This window comes from Passer montanus, unplaced genomic scaffold (genome assembly GCF_014805655.1).
Source record: "Passer montanus isolate IOZ18808 unplaced genomic scaffold, ASM1480565v1 scaffold405, whole genome shotgun sequence".
Classification (NCBI taxonomy): Eukaryota; Metazoa; Chordata; class Aves; order Passeriformes; family Passeridae; genus Passer; species Passer montanus.
Window position 1 is genome coordinate 1 of NW_024368875.1, and position 17,205 is coordinate 17,205.

The window sequence follows — 17,205 nt, forward strand, 5'->3', positions numbered from 1 at the left end:
CTCATTTCTCCTTCAGAACCCCCCAAAATCCACCCCAAACCCCTTCAGGAGCCCCAGTTCTCCATCAGATCCCCCAAAAATACCCTCACACCCTCTCAGCGCCCCCAAACCTCCATCAGGACCCCTCCAAACCTCTCAGGACCCACAAATCCCCTCAAGACCCACCCAGATCCACTCAGATCTACCCAATTCTCTCTCAGAACCCCCAATTCTCCCTCAGGAACCACAAGCCCCCTCACATGCCCTCAGGGCCCCCATTTCCTCCCTCAGGATCTCCCAAACCCCCTCAGAATCCCCAAACCCCCTCAGGACGCCCCATTCTCCCTCACATCCCCCAAACCCCCTCAGGACACCCCAAATCCCCTCAGGACACTCCAAATCCCCTCAAGACCCTCCAAATCCCCTCAGGACACCCCAAACCCCCTCAGAACCCCCCATTCTCCCTCCGGACCCCCCCAAACCCCCCCGGTCACAGAGACCCCCGGGACGCCCCAAAACCCCCTCAGGACCCCCCAAATCCCCTCAGGCCCCCCAGTTCTCCCTCACATCCCCCTAAACCCCCTCACATCCCCTCGGCGGCCCTAAACACCCTCACAATTCCCCCAAATCCCCTCAGGACTCCCCAGTTCTCCCTCAGGAGCCTCCCAAAGCCCCTCCTCACCGCTCCCCGCTCCCGGTGCTGGCCGCGGTCGCTGCCGCCCATCCCGCGCGGCCGGAGGGGTCCCGGGGCTCCCTCGGCGCCCCCAAATTCCCGCCCCGCTCCCCCCGGCCCCGGCGGGATAGAACCTAAATCCACTAGGACTGAGCCTAAATCCCCAGGTATTGAGCCTAAAAAGCACCGAAATCCAGCCCGGTGTTTCCCATGGATGGGGGCGGTAACGGTGGGGGGCGGGGCCAGGGGGTGACGTCAACGCCCCGCCCCTTTCCCGCCCGCACTGAGGCGGCGCTGCCATTTCCGCGCGCGCCGCCGGTCGGGCCGGTTCTGGGCCGGGACCGGCGCTTGGCCCGGGGATCCTTCGCCAGCGGAGCGTCCCCAAGGTGCCCAGAGTGAACATGGAGCTCGAAGAGGTGCGACCGGACGGGAGGGGACACGAGGGCTGGCGGGGGGTGGCAGAGGGGACAGCAGTGGGAGAGGGGGGTGGCAGAGGGGACGGCAGAGGCGCGGGGAGCGTGAGGGGCGATGAGGAGAGGGGCAGGGGGTGGCGGAGGGGACAAGGGGCTGACAAAGGGACGGAGGAACAAAGGGGGCCGCTCGGGGGCAGGAGGCCACAAGTGCCACCAGGTCCCTGACACCTCCCCTGTCCCCTCCCCAGCTGTCCCCAGCCCTGCTGCAGCCACAGGTCACCGTGGTGGCCACCCTGGGCGAGCTGCTGGCCACCCTGCCCAGGCGGAACGAGGAGACGCTGCTCAAGTCTCTAAGGTGCCTGTACTGGGATCTGGAGGACTTCACCACGAAGCTGCGGGCCACCGTGAAGTGCATGGATGACACCTGGTGGCACCGCAATGTCACCTCCGATAGCAAAGTCCCTCCCGCCTCCCTGAGCCAGGCCCTGGCCGCCTACAGGAGCACCCCATGGACCCCCTGGTTCCATGTGACAATGGAGGCCTGGCACTGGCAGGGGACAGTGGATAAGCGAGTGGACAGCTGGGCCCAGCTGGCCAGGGCAGCCACCAAGCTCTGCAGTGTCTGCAGGGAGGTGGTCACTGAGGCGGCCGACAGGGTGGCCACTGCCACTGCCCGGGCCAGGGAGCTGCAGGACGAGGCTGCCCGTGATGGGACAGCTCAGGAAAACATGCTGGAGCTGGTTCAGTCCCTGGGCAGGCAGGAGGGGGCCGAGGTGGGAGGCGAACATGAAGCCCAGGTGAGGATAGATGCCATGGTGGCTGCCAGCCGGGCAACAAGGGCCACCATGGTGAGACAGCGGGCGGAGGCGGCCCTGGGGCTGCTGGAGCGCTTGGTGGCCGCGTGTGACGAAGCCACGGCGTTTCTCCAGGAGCTGCAGCGCAGGGTTGGGGACATCAAGGCCGCCCTGGAGGGGATAGATGAGGCGTCCCCCAATGTCCCCGAGGACTTGGTGGCCAAGGTGGCCGAGGCCGAGCGGCTGTGGGAGGCCAACGCCCGCCTGGCCAAGGATCACCTGCTGGGGACACTTCAAGACATCATCGACTTCTTGTTCAACGGTGGTCCTGCCAGCCCCTGTGAGGTGGCCGAGCGGTGCCAAAGAGCCATCGAGGACATCCCAAGGCTCCTTCGACCCCCAGACCGTCCCCAAGGTGTCTCCAAGGTGTCCCCAAGGTGTCCCCAAGGTGTCCCCAGTGTCCCCAGGTGTCGATCGCGGCACCTGTGGTGTTTTCTCCCCAGAGATGCTCTGGCTAGCTGTGAGCACGTGGGGATAAGTCCAGGCACATCCCGAGCTCCAGTGCTTACAGCTGGAACTTGCTGTTGAAGGGGAGTCACTCCTCAGGCCTCCCTGAGCTGGAGAAACCTTTAAGGCAAGGTGAAGGAAGGAGTGGGTCCTGATGGAGAGTTTTTAATCCAGAGTATTTATTCTGGTACGCATGGCCTCTGAATCCTGCAACAGCTCCAACAGAACTCCCAACTGCGTGGTGTGCTTGCCCTTTTACCTGGGGAGAGGGCGAGGGGAGGGAACACAGAGACCACCAGCCAGGTATGAGGGGAGGGGGTCTCAGGTGAGAGGGACACCTGGATGGGCCAATGGCCCCCCAGGGGTGGGGAGCATCCTTTGAGCCTGCCAATCACTCGACGCTTCCCTTGGAATTTCTGGGTTGATAGGCAGCAGGGGTCAAGGGTGGGGGAAAGAGGGGTGATTGACACCCCACCTGGGGAAGGAAATTTCAGGGGAAGGACTGGGGAAACTGAGGCACACCATGACAACACACCGCAACAAAAGGGGACAGGAGGGAGTGGCAGGAAGGGGGGAGGGGACACGGGGGGAGGGGGCAGGGGGGGATAGAGGGGGACACAGGGAGTGGCATGTTTGAGATAAAGAAATAGTAAACAACCTTGACAACGACAGCCGAAGACTTCTCGACTCCTTCTTTGGCTGCTGGGTTGAGGAAAAGAGACTTTTAACAGAGACACACCTCGGGATCTTCCCAATCACACCGACCAGACCAGAGGAGATCCCGAGAGTAGGGGGTGGCAGAGAGGACAGCAGTGGGGGCAGGGGGTGGCAGAGGGAACAAGAGGGATGGAGGGGATACAGGGAGCCCCTCGGGGGCAGGGCCCCCCCACGAGGTCCCTGACACCTCCCCTGTCTCCTCTGCAGATGTCCCCAGCCCTGCTGCAGCCACAGGCCACCATGGTGGCCACCCTGGACAAGCTGGTGGCCATCACAGCCAGGATGGATGGGGATGTGCTGCTGCCCATGTGCCAACCATCCCTGCACGAGGCCCTGAGGAAGTTCACCAAAAACCTCAGTGTCACCGTGCACGACACTGGTGACATCTTCTGGCACCGCGGTGTCACCTCTGGGTGCGATAGCACTGTCCCCTCCCTGAGCCAGGCCCTGGCAGCCTACGCGAGCACCTCATGGACCACCTGGGAGCACGTGAGAAGCGTGGCCAGCAAGTGGCTGGAGTCAGCGGCCACGCTCGTCGACAGCTGGGCCCAGCTGACCAGGGAGGTCACCAAGCTCCAGGACGCCTGCAGGCACGTGGACCTCAGTGTTGTGGCCATGGAAGAAGTCTTGAGAAAGGCCATAAAAGAGGCCATGGTGGGGGCCATAAGAGAGGCCTTAGAAGGTGTCATAGACTATGACGTAGGAGAGGGTGTGGGAGGAACCGTGGTGGCTGAACACCAGGTGAGGGGGGTCACCACGGGAAGGCAGCAGGCGAAGGTGGCCCTGGGGCTGCTGACGCGCCTGGTGACCGCGTGCAGGAAAGTCACCGCGTTCTATCGGGAGCTGCGGCGCAGGGTTGGGGAGATCGTAGGCACCATGAAGGGGGCAGAGGAGCCGTCCCATGATTTCCACGCTGCCTTGGCAGCCAAGGTGGCTGTGGCCGAGCTGCTGTGGGTGGCCAGCAGCCAAGTGGCCAGGGATTACCTGGTGGGGGCGCTTGAGAAGATCTGCACCAGCTTCAGGTGTGGTGATCCCAATGGCTCCATTGCCTGAGTGGTGGCCAAGCGATGCCAAAGAGCCGCCAAGGACATCCCAAATCTGCTGCAGGGATGGCGATGTCACCAATGTGATGATGTCATCAGGGCAGTGATGTCATCGGGGACATGGCTGTCGTCACTTGTCCTTTCCCCCCTCCCCTTGTGGGATTTGAGACAAATTTGGGGAATTTTCTGAGAATTTTCATTGAAATTGGGAATTTTTGGGGTAATGTCACTGGGGACACTCAGGGGCAGACAGGGACATTCTGGGAACACACAGGGACAGGGGACAGGGCTGAATGAGTCCCCTCAAGAGCTTCCAGCTTTCCACTGTGTCTGCAGCAGAGATGGGTTATAAATGACAACTTAATAACTGGCTTTTGCACTTTTGTATTGCCTTTTGCACTTTTGTATTCCTTTTGCACTTTGTTACTAATCACCAGCAATTTGATATGGTATTTGATACTGATATTGATTATCGATGATTCCGTGTAGCTGCTCGTTGATGCAATATAATCTATCAGTTCATGTGTGCACCGTACAGCCTATAAATAAATAAATACCCTCTATGTAAATCAGAGCGGGCTGATCTGAACTCTGTCAGACACATTACCTGACCCCAGTGAGAGACGAGTGGTCAATAAAGCCATCCCAACGTTCCTTGAGGGGAGGACAGCCAGGGAGCTGCTTCAAGGTGCTGTCACTGAGATATTTCCCCTTGAAAACCCTGGGTGGGATGGAGACACTGGGGACACAGGGCTGGTGACACTGGGATGGAACTGGGGACATTGGAACACAACTGGGAACACGGGGCAGGCAAACTGGGACTGTAAGAGATGGTCCGAAGTTTTCTTCATTTGCCTCACAATCGTCGCAAGGGCCCTGAAGACCCCTGACAGGAGCTCTGGCCTGGCTGAGGTGGATGTTTTGCCAAGTGATTGTTTGCAGATGTGCTTGCTGTGCTTTCACAGAACACTGCTTCGAACAGGTTCTGACGAGTGGTGGCTTGTCGTTGCACACTCATACCTGCCTCACAGACCAAGGAGTCTCAACACAATGCCCCATGAATCTTCCCCACCTTTTGGCCAGATGCCACTTGCTTTGGTTTGAGACTATATAAACTAACTTTTGAGACAACTTCCATGATCCCCCATGGACAACGCAAACCTATGTGGCTGCACCATGAGGATTCCATCTCATTGGTAGCTATATTCCCCTATTCCCCTTCCCCCCTTTTTCCTTCTATCCTTTATTTCCTTTTCTGATCCCTCTAATGCATTTGCTGTTGGCCCTCAATAAAGGTGCATTTGCTGTGATTAAACTGACAGTCCCCTGCTGTTTGTCTTTTGCACTTCAGGGATCTGGAAATGAACCATCATGACTCCCTTGCCCTAGCGGATCGTGACATAAATTGGCTTCACAGACAGGATTTCTGTCTAGACAGAAGGGGTGCAGGTTCTGTGTAGTCTGTAAGAGGGGAAGGACGCTACTCTTCAGCTGCACCTAGCCTGCCAGTTTAAAAGACTGAGCATGGTCTAGATAGCAAGGGGGGAGATTCAAATTTCCTGCAGACTGCACATTGCCTACTTGAAAAAGCGCCCGCACTGTCTTCAGAAATTCAAAAGGATCTCTTAGTGATAAAGGCAGAACACTCTGTTGTTTTGTTTTTGTTGTGTGTGTCAATTTTAACTGCTTGGTGTAGCAAAGGGACAACCAGATTTTTTGTACTAAAGGAGCACCTCCTGAGCAGCTTAGGTTCCTTCACCCATTCAAGGAAACACAGCGAAGGCTGTGTGGTTGTGTAATTTAACTCTGTACCTCCCTATTGTGGTTTTGGTCCCTTCGCAAAATGACTGAAGACCTTAGCGCAAAAGTTAAAGGTCAATTTTATGGTCTGCTCGCTAAATATGATACTAAACCTTCTACAGGGTGGGGGAGTGGAAGTTTGGGCAGAGAACAACTGGCTTAATTTCGAAAATGTTATTGATAGAATACGTTCTTTACAACATGAAACAAAATTTAAACTGGGCAAAAACAAAACCATTCTCTGCTCAGTTTTGGGAGCTTGTCTCACAGTAGCCATAGAAACTCGCTTTAAGTGAAGAAGTGAGGAAAAAACACAATAATAGACTCCCTTCAAAACCTAGTGGAAATTTTGCAAAAACAATTAGATGAAGAAAGAAATGAAAATAATTTATTACGGGCTGCTTTGAGAGGGGAACATGTTAAAAATTCACATAATGCTGACTCCTGTATGGAGACAGAGGAGAAGGAAACTCCTCACATTAATCAAAACTACCCTCAAACAGAATTTTGATGAAAAATTGTGATGAAAAATTGTGGGGAACACTGTTGTTACAGTAGCATAATACCTCTAATTAAAACAGAATGTAACTATATCAGTGATGAGGATCTTGACCCGCACATAACCACCAAAGAAATCCCGTACACTGCTACTGAACTAACAAAACTTGCAAAGCAGTGCGGGCTTCTCCCTCTCAAATCTGAGACAGAATACGTGTTTTGAGTGTCTCTCACCAGGGGAGATAAAATTATTTTGTCAGAACAAGAAGCTGGTGGGTGCTGGGGACACGGGGTGTTCTTAACAACGGGAGACAGACGTATCCCATGGTCCCTAATTCTGTGCACATCTCATTGGGCAGGGGGGCTTAACCCTTTGGAAAGAGGAGACCTTTTAACCATAGCTGGTACCCCCAACCGACTCCTGGAAAACATTCACAAAGCTGCCTGATTGCAAATGACACATGAAAAGAAATTAATTCCTGGTTTTGAGTCACCAATGCAATCACCTGTAAGGCCTGAAATGATGACCCCTTTAATTCAACGGCTTCCAGGACCACTTAAACCTACAAGAATTCTCCTTCAAAAAGCCATGGTAGCTGTATCTCCTGTAGAAACACCAGACAGATTTCTTAGTAACCAGAATGACCCATTTGTTCCCCTTTGTGATTTGCTCAGGAAAGGGGTGAGATGGGATTGGACTCCTTCTCAGGAAGGAGCATTGCAATTGCTGATTTTTGAAGCAATAGCTCATCAAGCACTGGACCCTGTCCATCCTACAGATCCTTTCCAGGTGGAATGGGGATTTGCCTCCTTAGGGTTATCAGTACACATTGGGCAGCGGGGTCCCGAGGGTCCGACAAGGCCTGTTGGTTTCTATTCCCGTGGTTTCAAAGATGCTGAGAAAAGATACACTACCTGGGAAAAGGGGTTGTCTGTGGTTAACGCCCATGGAAGTGGAAAAAAATTCTTACCATAAAAGAAACTGAGAGCTTGGATAGCAGCCAAGACAAACTTGCCTCTATGATTAAAGCAACCCCTCCCTTCTCCCCTGCTTCTGCTAACAGAGAGGGAGAGGGCAGTGCTCAGGTGGAGGAACTGTTAACTGCAGTATTTTCCAATGTGAGGGACAGAATTATTTTCTTGTCTCTATTTACACTGAGTCCTATGCTGTGTTTATATTTGGGTTGGTCCAGGCTGATGCTTTTAAAAGAGCTACAGGAGATAATACTGTTAAAGCAGTGCAGGGATGGTTTGGAATTTTCCTAAAACCACTAAAACCACAGGAATTTCAATCTGATTATGTTTCTCACTTTACTGTCAAAGGTGTGCAGGGTTGGGCAAAAGATGAAGGGATTAAATGGACTTCTCACACCCCTTACGATAGATGGGGCGCAAATGGGTGTCCTAAAATCACTGCTTTTTGCCTGACAGCTCCAAGCATAATTCCTTCATTACAGGAACCAGATGATTTCAAGAATCCAGCACATTACCCTGGATGACCTGGTTTTGGTGGACCCCCCCTACTGTAGGGGAAGTACCACTAGGGTTAAAAACCTCTCTGACAGTTCCATCGTTCTAACTTTTTCTGCCTCTTCGTGGCAGATTCTGTTGTGCTTATTTTTACAGAAGAACTCCGTGGGACATGGAGACCTGATAAACCATGATAACACTCACGTTGGGCAAGAAAAAATAATGCTCTTCCTTCCCTTTATAGTAACGAGGTGATGGTGTTACAATAACATGTAAATTAATTGAACTTGAATAAACTGACTGCCACAACTAAAGACTTGACCAAATTACAACAACCACTGCAATCATCCTTATTAGTTTTGGAAATGCATCAGTGTCTGCTGTCAAACATACTACCAAATTGGGAAAAGGTAAATGTAAATGACCACACTCGATGTTACACAAAACAACATTTCTTTGGCTCTCAGCTGTATCCAGGCTCAATTATGGATGCAGTCAGTTGCTGCCTCAATTATAAGAGAAGGTGAAGGAGGCACTTTTCCCACAGAAATTTGGAAAATAATTTGGGACAGTGCCACTGATTTTGAAGGAGAATTCCAATCCTGATGGAACTTGGTGAATTTTATTTATCACCCCATTTAAAACACAGCCACAGATTTTGTGTTAACCACACATAATGACTCAGTGCATTTGGTATTTCCTATTGTTGCATAAGAGCTGAAGCACGGCAGAGCTGTTCTCTATCCTTCCAAGCATAGGAAATGGGCCCGTCAAATTAGTGAGAAAAGGCAAACTGTTAATTTGGAATCTTGTATTGTCCAAGAACAACAAGGGTTCATCTATGAAAGTGATGTAATTATAGCTCAGGACATTTGTCTAGACACAGAGCAAAATATCTGTCATTTTTAAATTCATCCTAACGAGACTTCTGAAACAGTCCTTGTATATATAGGCAAAGGGTGTGCTTGTTTTAGAACTCTTTGTGATATTGTATTTGTGGAAATTGTAGTAGTGGATACTAAAAATCATTCGAATTTTTGTGTTTGTAACTTTACCAAAATTACAGGACGTGATTTTTCTTATAAAGCCCCAGTTATCTCTCATTACCTTTTAGAATCCAATTACACATGACTCACAAACTATTGCCTACTCCCATTGGGATGAACATTACTTCGGTAAAGCAATTGTTGCTTCATCAGGACTTAATCACAATGTTGGAGAAGATCAAGAAGAATGGACAGAAAACCCTGGTAACTGTTCATCACAATGTGAAAGAAATGCACCATGTCATAGAGAAAGTAAGAAAAGATGTTGAATTAATGCACACAACTTGGCTGATGTCCTCTTCACTGTGGACATCCCCAAGACTGTTGACACAAGGGGATTATAAATTACAGTATGAGTTTTGAAATAATCTTCAATATTCCTTTGTGATTTTTTGAAAATTACTTTTGATTTTTGGTGAATTGTTTTGAAAAAAATATTTAAAATTAATACTTACAGTATTTTTTATTGCTTTATTACCTTTATTTGTGACTTGTTTTGATAATTTTAAAATTTGTTTTAAAATAATATTGTTTTAATTAAAATTAATTATATTTGTTTATTGTTTCCTTTCTCCCCTCCTTTTTCTATCTTTTCTTTGCCTTCCCTTCTCTTCTCTCTGTCTCTGTCTCTGTCTCTGTCTCTGTCTCTGTCTCTGTCTCTCTCTCATGTACTGTCTCTGTTTTCTGGGATATGCTACCACCATTCCATGAGTCCTGAAGACTTCGCAATGACCTTAGGGAACCCTGCTGATGAAGACCCTTTGGGGACTGTCCTGAGTCACCCGGGTGGTGTGAGAGACAGTCTGAAGTTCCCCTCATTTGCCTCATGACCTCTTGGGTTTCTGTGGTTGAGATGACCCCCGAGGTATTAGAAAGTCTTTTTTTTCCCAGTCCTGCGACTGAAGAAGTCGAGATTTGTCGGTTCTGCTTTTCAAGGTTGTTTCTTTTTTCTTATCTATTACATTCTTTCTTTGACCTGCTGAGATCTGTCTGGCAGGTTGGGTTGTGGCACAGTCCCTGCCCTTGGGGTGGTGTTAATTTTTTATACTACAAACTACGTGTACTTTATTTACAATAATTTTCCAATCACCTATGTTAGACAGTCTGTCTCTACTCTAAACCAATCAAAAACTGCCACCACCACAGCAGAATATGGAGGACAAGAAGAAGGAGAAGAAGGACAGGAGACGCCCAGATTCCTCCATCTTGCCTCTTGAACCCGCATTCTAAAACCCAAAATTCTACTTTTTCACCCTGTGACAAATTAACTATCATTCTACTTAAACTCTTGTGGCTTGTAAATCTTCACACAAAGTTGGTAATTTTTTCTATGGACTAAAATCAAAGACACAGGTGTCTTTGACTCCGTGCCAAGGTCTCTGAGCCCCCTGCCAGGGTCTCAAATCATACAGGGCAGCCAGAGGAACGTCCTAGGTCCCAACAATAACCATCCCAAGGACAGACACTGGGACCTTGAGCACCCTGATAGGAATTCTGGCCTGCCGGTGGTGGATGCACCCCAAGATCCTGAGGCCCCTAAGCAGAGTTCTGGCCTGCCAAGTGGTTGTTGGCAGCTGTGTCTACAGTGACTGCTTCTAGCAGGGCCAGCCAAGGGGGCAACATGCCCTATATGCTGCCACCTGCTTCGCGACAATAGCTTGAGAATTTCCCCACCTCTTGGCCTGGTTGGACTTTTCTGGGGTAACCTTTCATGGTCCCCCCTACAGAAGAGCCATCATCTGCTTTTCAACCACCATGATGGACGGACTGAGATGGGAGAAGCCTCTCTCTTTCTCAAGGACTAAGACATGACACCCCTATATGGAAAAGCTCCCCCTCCTCCCAAAGGACTGAGATTGAAACCCCTAACCCAGGGGAGGTGGCGGGGAGGCGAGCTGACCAAAGCGAGATGTTTACCTGCAGGTTTGGCCATTGGACCAAGAAGACAACGGTTCTTGCCTGCTGCTGAGAATATCAACTGCCTGTATCCGTCTTCAATATTTCAATAGGCTTGTTCTTTATTGTATCTGTTCCCTCTCAGTGATTTCAAGATCTGTTCCCCCCTCAGCAATGGATTATAATAGAACCCTGAGTTACCAGGACTTTGAGATCTCCCTGACGTGACTAGGCGAACTCCATCAGCTGGACCATGAGGACTTCGTCTCTCTACATTTGGTAGCTATATTTCTCTCCCTCTTTTGGTAGCTATATTTCTCCCCCCTTTTTTCTATTACTTTCTTTTCTTTTTCCTAATTCCTTTAACACATTTGCTGTGGTCATTTCAATAAAGGTGCATTTGTTTTAATTGATACTGCAATCCCCTTTCCGTGTTGTGTTTTTGCACTCTGAGATCAGTAAAATGAACCATCACGACTCCCCACTCGTAGAGCGGATCATGACACCATCCCTTGTTTAATTTCTGTGAAGTCTAGTTCTGGTTTATTCCCATCAGGCACCTGGAACAAGGCAGTCTTTGCTGCTTCCTTAACATCCTGAAGGATTTGTCTGTTGAGTGTTCTGGCCTGTCCCCGTGGGTCTGAGTGGGCTCCTTCCCTCTGAGCTGATCTACAGTTATATTTTCAGTGGCTGGAGTTCCTGCATAGCTCTTAAAAGGTCATTTAATAAACGTTTCCACGCCAGTTCCCACAGAGAATACCCTGTTGGAGACAGCAAAGATGTAAATGGCTGTTTTAAATCATGAGGGGCGAATACATTTGCTGCAAAGGTGGCTTGTAACAGACCTCTGAAACATGCTGATTCTCTCCCATACAAATGAGAGGCTTTGTATATCTCTTTTATTTCTGCAAAGTTTATGTGTTCCCACTGAGGGCCTGCCCCTCCCTCGGTGACATTATATCGGACTGGAAAGACTTTTAACTTCTATGCGATTTCCCACTCTCCTTCCTGGACTGCATCCTTTCTTATCCTCTGCCAGGTATCTGTGTCTTCCTGGTGTACAAACTCTTCCTCAGATTTTGGGGGGCTACCCTGGGGGTGTATGGGAATATTTCCTGTTTGGGATCAGATTTTCTCCCGCTGACGTTTTGGGTGGGGTCACTTCCTGGATGTCACATCCAGCTCCCATGTTCGGCAGGATGTGGGCATGCCATCCCGGGGAGTGGGCACAGATTATGGGCCGGGAGACTGGCCGGGCTCGGCCGGAAAAAGGGGGTGTCCCACGTCTGATGGGCAGGAGCCGACTGATGAATCGGAGAGGGAATCCTGGGAGCCCAGGGATGGAACACGCCCATGGAAGAGAGAGCTTTCCATCTCTGAAACGTGGCGTCAGCCACCTGTGCTTTTGTCCTCACAGACCATAGCTTTGGCTTGGCTTTTTTCGATTGTACTGCCAAAATTCACCGATTTTGTGCATCGGAGGCTACTTTTGAGAGGAAACCTAGGAGAATTCTTTGGGGTAGGTGGTTTAGGAGAGGTGGTTTGGAGACGGGTCTGGCCAGGAGGAATCTGTTCTACCCCTGACAGAGGTGGAGGAGGGACGGGATGGGGAACGGCTGGCCTGGCTGCCTCCTGCCTGTCCTCCTGGGGTCTGTGCTTCTCGGATCGGTTTGGAGGAAGGGTTGAGTTCCCCCTGGAATCTCTGCCTTCCCTCCTTTCCTTCTGCTGCAGCCTGTGGTCTGCTCTCCGTCTGCTCTGTGGTATTCTGTGGCTGTTCCTTGCTTGCTTTTCACTTTTCAAGGTTACCAATTGTAACGCTGTCTAGAATACTGGATGCAGCTTTAGGCTGGACTTCTTATTTTTTTCCACACTATACAGCTTCAGCCCCACAATGTCCCAGAACTCTAGGTTGTCTCAGACGTATCTAGGGTTGGGAATTCTATGAAAACCCATCTGATGAGTTTTTTAAGCTGTTTCTTCTCAAACTTTACATCTTGAATTTCTAACTTGTAGTTCAAATAAAAATAAAGATCCTGCTCAGCTAAAGACAACCTGTTTCCTGTTTCTTACTCACCAACAATGGTTTTCAGACAAGTTGTCTCCTTTGTCTGACTCCCTGGGTCTGGAAACGCAGCGGTGTCTCAGCCTTGGCTCAGACAAATTGCAGCTTTCTGAAGAGGACCTTTGGACTTTGCAGCACATTGTCCAGCCCCGACCTGGTTTCAGCCTCATTTCACCGGCTATGAGGCTTTGATCTGTGACCCCCTCTTAGGGTCTCAGATCCTCCTTTACCTATTTTTTTTCTTTTGGCACCACAAAAACCCAGTCACAGACCTGCTCCCCAAAAACGCAAGACCAAGGAAAAAATGTCCTATTTTGATCAAGGGCAAATCAAAAATTTCCCAGACTGTGTCTCTCAATATGAGAAATCACCTGTCCAGGCACCACGTGACATATGGGTCTCCTCGAGCCAAGTCTTATAAGCTGTTGGAGATTTATATCACACTTAAGATAGCTTAGCTACCTTAGAAGGCATAAAATCAGCAGGATGGCTTCTGTTGCAGTGTTGGAAACAGAAAAGTTTTAATAAAAGGCAAAATAACAAAATTCTTTACAGAGAAAACCTGACCCAGGTGCAAGAGGTTCTTCCTGCTGATAAAACACCTCACAAAAGCAATTGCCTTCTTTGTTCACTTCTTTTTCTAGTGAATTGCTCAGGTGGGAGTTTTTGGCTCCTGTCCAATTGGCTGTCCTTCAGTTTGAGGTGAAGTCCCCCAGGTCCTATGAGATGCCTTTTTACCTAATTGAGGAGAGAAACTTCTGAGCTTCTTTCCTTTTTAAGGAGACAAAGGATAGTTTTGTCACTCTCTCAACAGGGGGCACATTCCTATACACAACAACAGGTGCAGCAAGTGGAGATAAGGATTGTTTCTCATTATTTTCTCTGATTTTCTCACAGGCTTCCCCACGACAATGCCTGGGAAAGTCATGCCTGTCCTTTTCTGTGGAGAGAGCTGCTGCCACCATCCCAGTGCCCCCATTTCCAGCCCGGTGTCCCTGTCGCAGTGCCACCAACCCAATGTCACCAACCCAGCCCCATCCCAGTGTCCCCCATCCTGTCCCAGTGCCCTTGTCCCAGTGTTCTCAGTTGTGTACCAGTGTCACCAGTTTCATCCCAGTGCCAAAACAGCAGAAAAAAGAAGAATTTATTAATTCTTCTCTCATCAGAGAGTGAAAACATGACACAATGGAATTGCAAGGAGAAATAAAATAAACTGGTTTAATCTACAAGATGTGGTGAAGACAAGTTAAGGGTTAAAACCAAACAAAAGGACATCTAAACTCTCAGGAATATTTGAATATAATTTCTATTGAATATATAAATATATATGTGTATTTATATAAAATATGAATAAAACCCACTAATTTTTATATAATAACATACATTACATAAAGTGACATAGTAATATATATTAATATAAAATTGTTGGGTTGCATGTGGGGAGGGTGAGGGGTAAGGAGACAATGACACCTCACTTCCAGCTGTTCGTGTGGCAACAGAGGAATTTATTCTCCATGCCTCCCCTTATGAAGGGCATTTTGAAAGAGCCAGTCTGGGTACTCTCATTGGTGCAAACTCCTCGCCCCCTCGGGGTCTGACCAGTGAAATGCTTGCAGCTTCATAGGAGATCTGACTGGGAGAAGCCCCTGTCAGTCAATCCCGGGGCTTGGTATGTGATATCTAGTAACACATCATCCTTCTTTGTTTAATAAAATTTGTAGTATGTTTTCTGTTACCCATCTGCAAGGGGCCTCTACAGGGCCTAAACGGGGCAACAAAAGACAGCATGGCCAAATTTGCACAGAAGCTGCAGCATTTCTGTTCAGTGTCTGTTGGGGAAAACTCAGGCCACAAGCACAATGCTTATATGCTACAACTTATAAAAAAACAAAACCCATTCAACCTTTAACCCATTTAACCCTTATAGAAAAACCCAACTATTAAAACAACCTGTAACCTATTTATCCCTCAAAGAACCCAACACCCAGAAAACAATCTGTAAAAAGAAAAATAGTTTGTAAACAGGAAAACAGTTTGTAAACATGAGAAATAATTACCAAGTGAACCAAGTCCGTATATTGATTGTCCATGAGGTAGGTGGTCACTCTGACCACACGCCTCTGTGACGTCTGCTGAGGGTTTATCCGGAGGGTGCTGCCTGTGGTCCCCAGCAGGATGCAGTGCAGGCTGGAAGCATCTGGCAGGTACCCAGCGTGTCCCACTGTCTGTTGAAACACCTGCATATCCCCGACCCCAGGTAAGGAGATCCCAAGGGCCGCCCATTTATTGGTAAGGAGGTCTCGTACCATTACCTTGGGTTTGGGCAATTGAACCTCACAGGGTGACTGTAGTGATGAGAAGTGATTTAGGATAACTGGGCTCTGGGACTTTTCTAACACTGTTGAATGATTTCATGTGTATACAGCTTTAGCTATTCTGCTCGGTGGGCTCTCACTACACATACCCGCCTGTTGTTAATTAAGTGTAAGTTTTAAAGCAGCATGTGCCCTTTCCAGTATGGCTTGTCCAGTTGGTGAATGAAGGATACCGGTTTGGTGTGATTACACCCCAGAGCTGTAGAAATTGCCTGGTTTTCTGTGAGACGTATGCAGACCCATTCTCAGTTTTGATGTTTTGAGGAATGCCCAAAGCTGCAGAAGCTGATTGCCAGTGTGCCATGGTATCCCGTCCTCTTTCTCCTGTGTCTACTGTAGCCCATATCGCTGAGGAAAACATGTCAATTGAGACATGGATGTATTTTAACAGGGATGTGTGTTGCCACTCCTCCCGGCTAGCTGATGACAAGTGGGGGAGGTGGCAGATCCCCCCCTGAGCCCCGTGAATTCCAGCTACCACCTGTTGGTGCAGTATAAAACACAGCAGCATACAGGTCCCAGGGTAACTTTATTTGATGGTAAAACTTCCCCTTTTCTCTTCCCGGGACCCTGATCGGGGGACAAAGGAGCTTATATTTGGGGGCAGGTCTCAGGGGAGGGTACAATCCTTAACAAATCAGGAGAATTGGGAGTAAAAAAACATGGAGTAAAAATTGGGAGTAAAAAAACAGGCAGGGATTACAATGTATAAACCAATAAAAATCCCAAGGGAGGAGAACAGTTTCAGTAAACTAACAGAGTCTGGAGAAATAGAAACTAGCATCTAATAACAGGAGAAGTGACGAAAATTCTGGGAAAAGGCGGGAGCAAAAAGGAAACAGCATAAAGAAACTATCAAATTACAAATCAAACAATAAACCTACTAATAAAACAAAAAACACATCACAACAGTGTGTGACATCAGTCTGCCAGATTTGTAAAGCATGCCGTCCAGAAGGGTTCACTCCCATCTGCAGTGGTGCAGGGTGGCATTTGCAGTAAGCACAGGTGCTAACAATATTATGAGCCTCTGTGTTTGACAGCTGAAATTGCCGCTGTAAGGCTTGAGCACCTTGGCGGAAAAAATCGTGTGATGCTTTTGCTTGTGCCAGCATGTCTGGCTGTGGTGCTGTCCAAGCAGGGCTAGCTAGCATATCTGCCCTGGCCTTGCCCTCTGTGATAAAACCTGGTAAGTTTGTGTGGCTCCTGATGTGTAGGATGTAGTATGGGTAAGTTCTGGCCTGGATGGTCAGACATAAAATTTATACTATTTTAAACTATTTAAACAGTTGTGCATTATCGATTTCTTTTAGTAGCGCTCGGTCTAACCTTTGTACGATGTCAGCCACATATGCAGAATCAGTTATGACATTTAGGGGACCAGGGGGAAAACGTTGGAAAGCCATAGCTACAGCCCATTGCTCTACTATTTGAGGTGAACCATTCTCATGTCCCTCCAACATTTGCCACTCAGCCTCCTCTATCCATGTTACAATGGCTTTTCTCATTTTCCCAGAGCCATCAGCACACACAGAAACACCCTTTAGGGGTGTTTGGCTATTTAGGGGTTTTAGAGAGAGTGTAGTTTCACTGTTTAGCTTTATTTGTTTATGGCTCAGTAAATGGTAAGTGATTTGTCCAGTGAAGTTTTGAAGGGTGCATTTGCAAGGCTGTGCAGTTAGCAAGACTCCACTCAAACTCCTCCTCTTTTATGAGGGTAATAATTTGTGCAGGCTCTTTTGCATTCAGTTGCAGACACCTGAGATGGCATTTAATGATTAGCTGTGCAATTAGCTCAGAGACAGTAGGTGCTATCTTTTTTGATTGCTGAGGTAAGGATACCCACTCTAGGATGTGCAAAGGGTCAGGCCATTGTGTGGTCCACTGCCCAATAATGCCAGTAATGTGGGAGTCAACGATGATAAAGAATAG

At 48.8% G+C, this 17,205-nt stretch overlaps 2 protein-coding genes across 3 annotated transcripts; both read left to right on the forward strand.

The window, feature by feature from the left end:
- Positions 1-940: 940 nt before the first annotated feature.
- Positions 941-2,475, forward strand: LOC120506960. Its single transcript, XM_039719100.1, has 3 exons — positions 941-1,068; positions 1,314-2,296; positions 2,466-2,475. The coding sequence occupies exons 1-3, from the start codon at positions 1,054-1,056 to the stop codon at positions 2,473-2,475; spliced, it is 1,008 nt and encodes a 335-aa protein (XP_039575034.1). The 5' UTR covers positions 941-1,053.
- On the forward strand, positions 2,333-4,698 carry LOC120506959. 2 transcript variants are annotated; one of them, XM_039719098.1, is made up of 2 exons: positions 2,333-2,669; positions 3,291-4,698. In XM_039719098.1, exon 2 carries the CDS (start codon positions 3,291-3,293, stop codon positions 4,134-4,136), a length of 846 nt encoding a protein of 281 aa, XP_039575032.1. In that variant the 5' UTR covers positions 2,333-2,669; the 3' UTR covers positions 4,137-4,698. The 2 variants fall into 2 exon arrangements, with proteins under 2 accessions (XP_039575032.1, XP_039575033.1); XM_039719099.1 differs by having other exon boundaries at positions 2,333-2,553.
- Positions 4,699-17,205: the final 12,507 nt, after the last annotated feature.

What these genes read in the sequence shown, in the direction of transcription:
- LOC120506959 (XM_039719098.1), top strand. Translation starts at nt 3,291, where the DNA reads ATGTCCCCAGCCCTGCTGCAGCCACAGGCCACCATGGTGGCCACCCTG.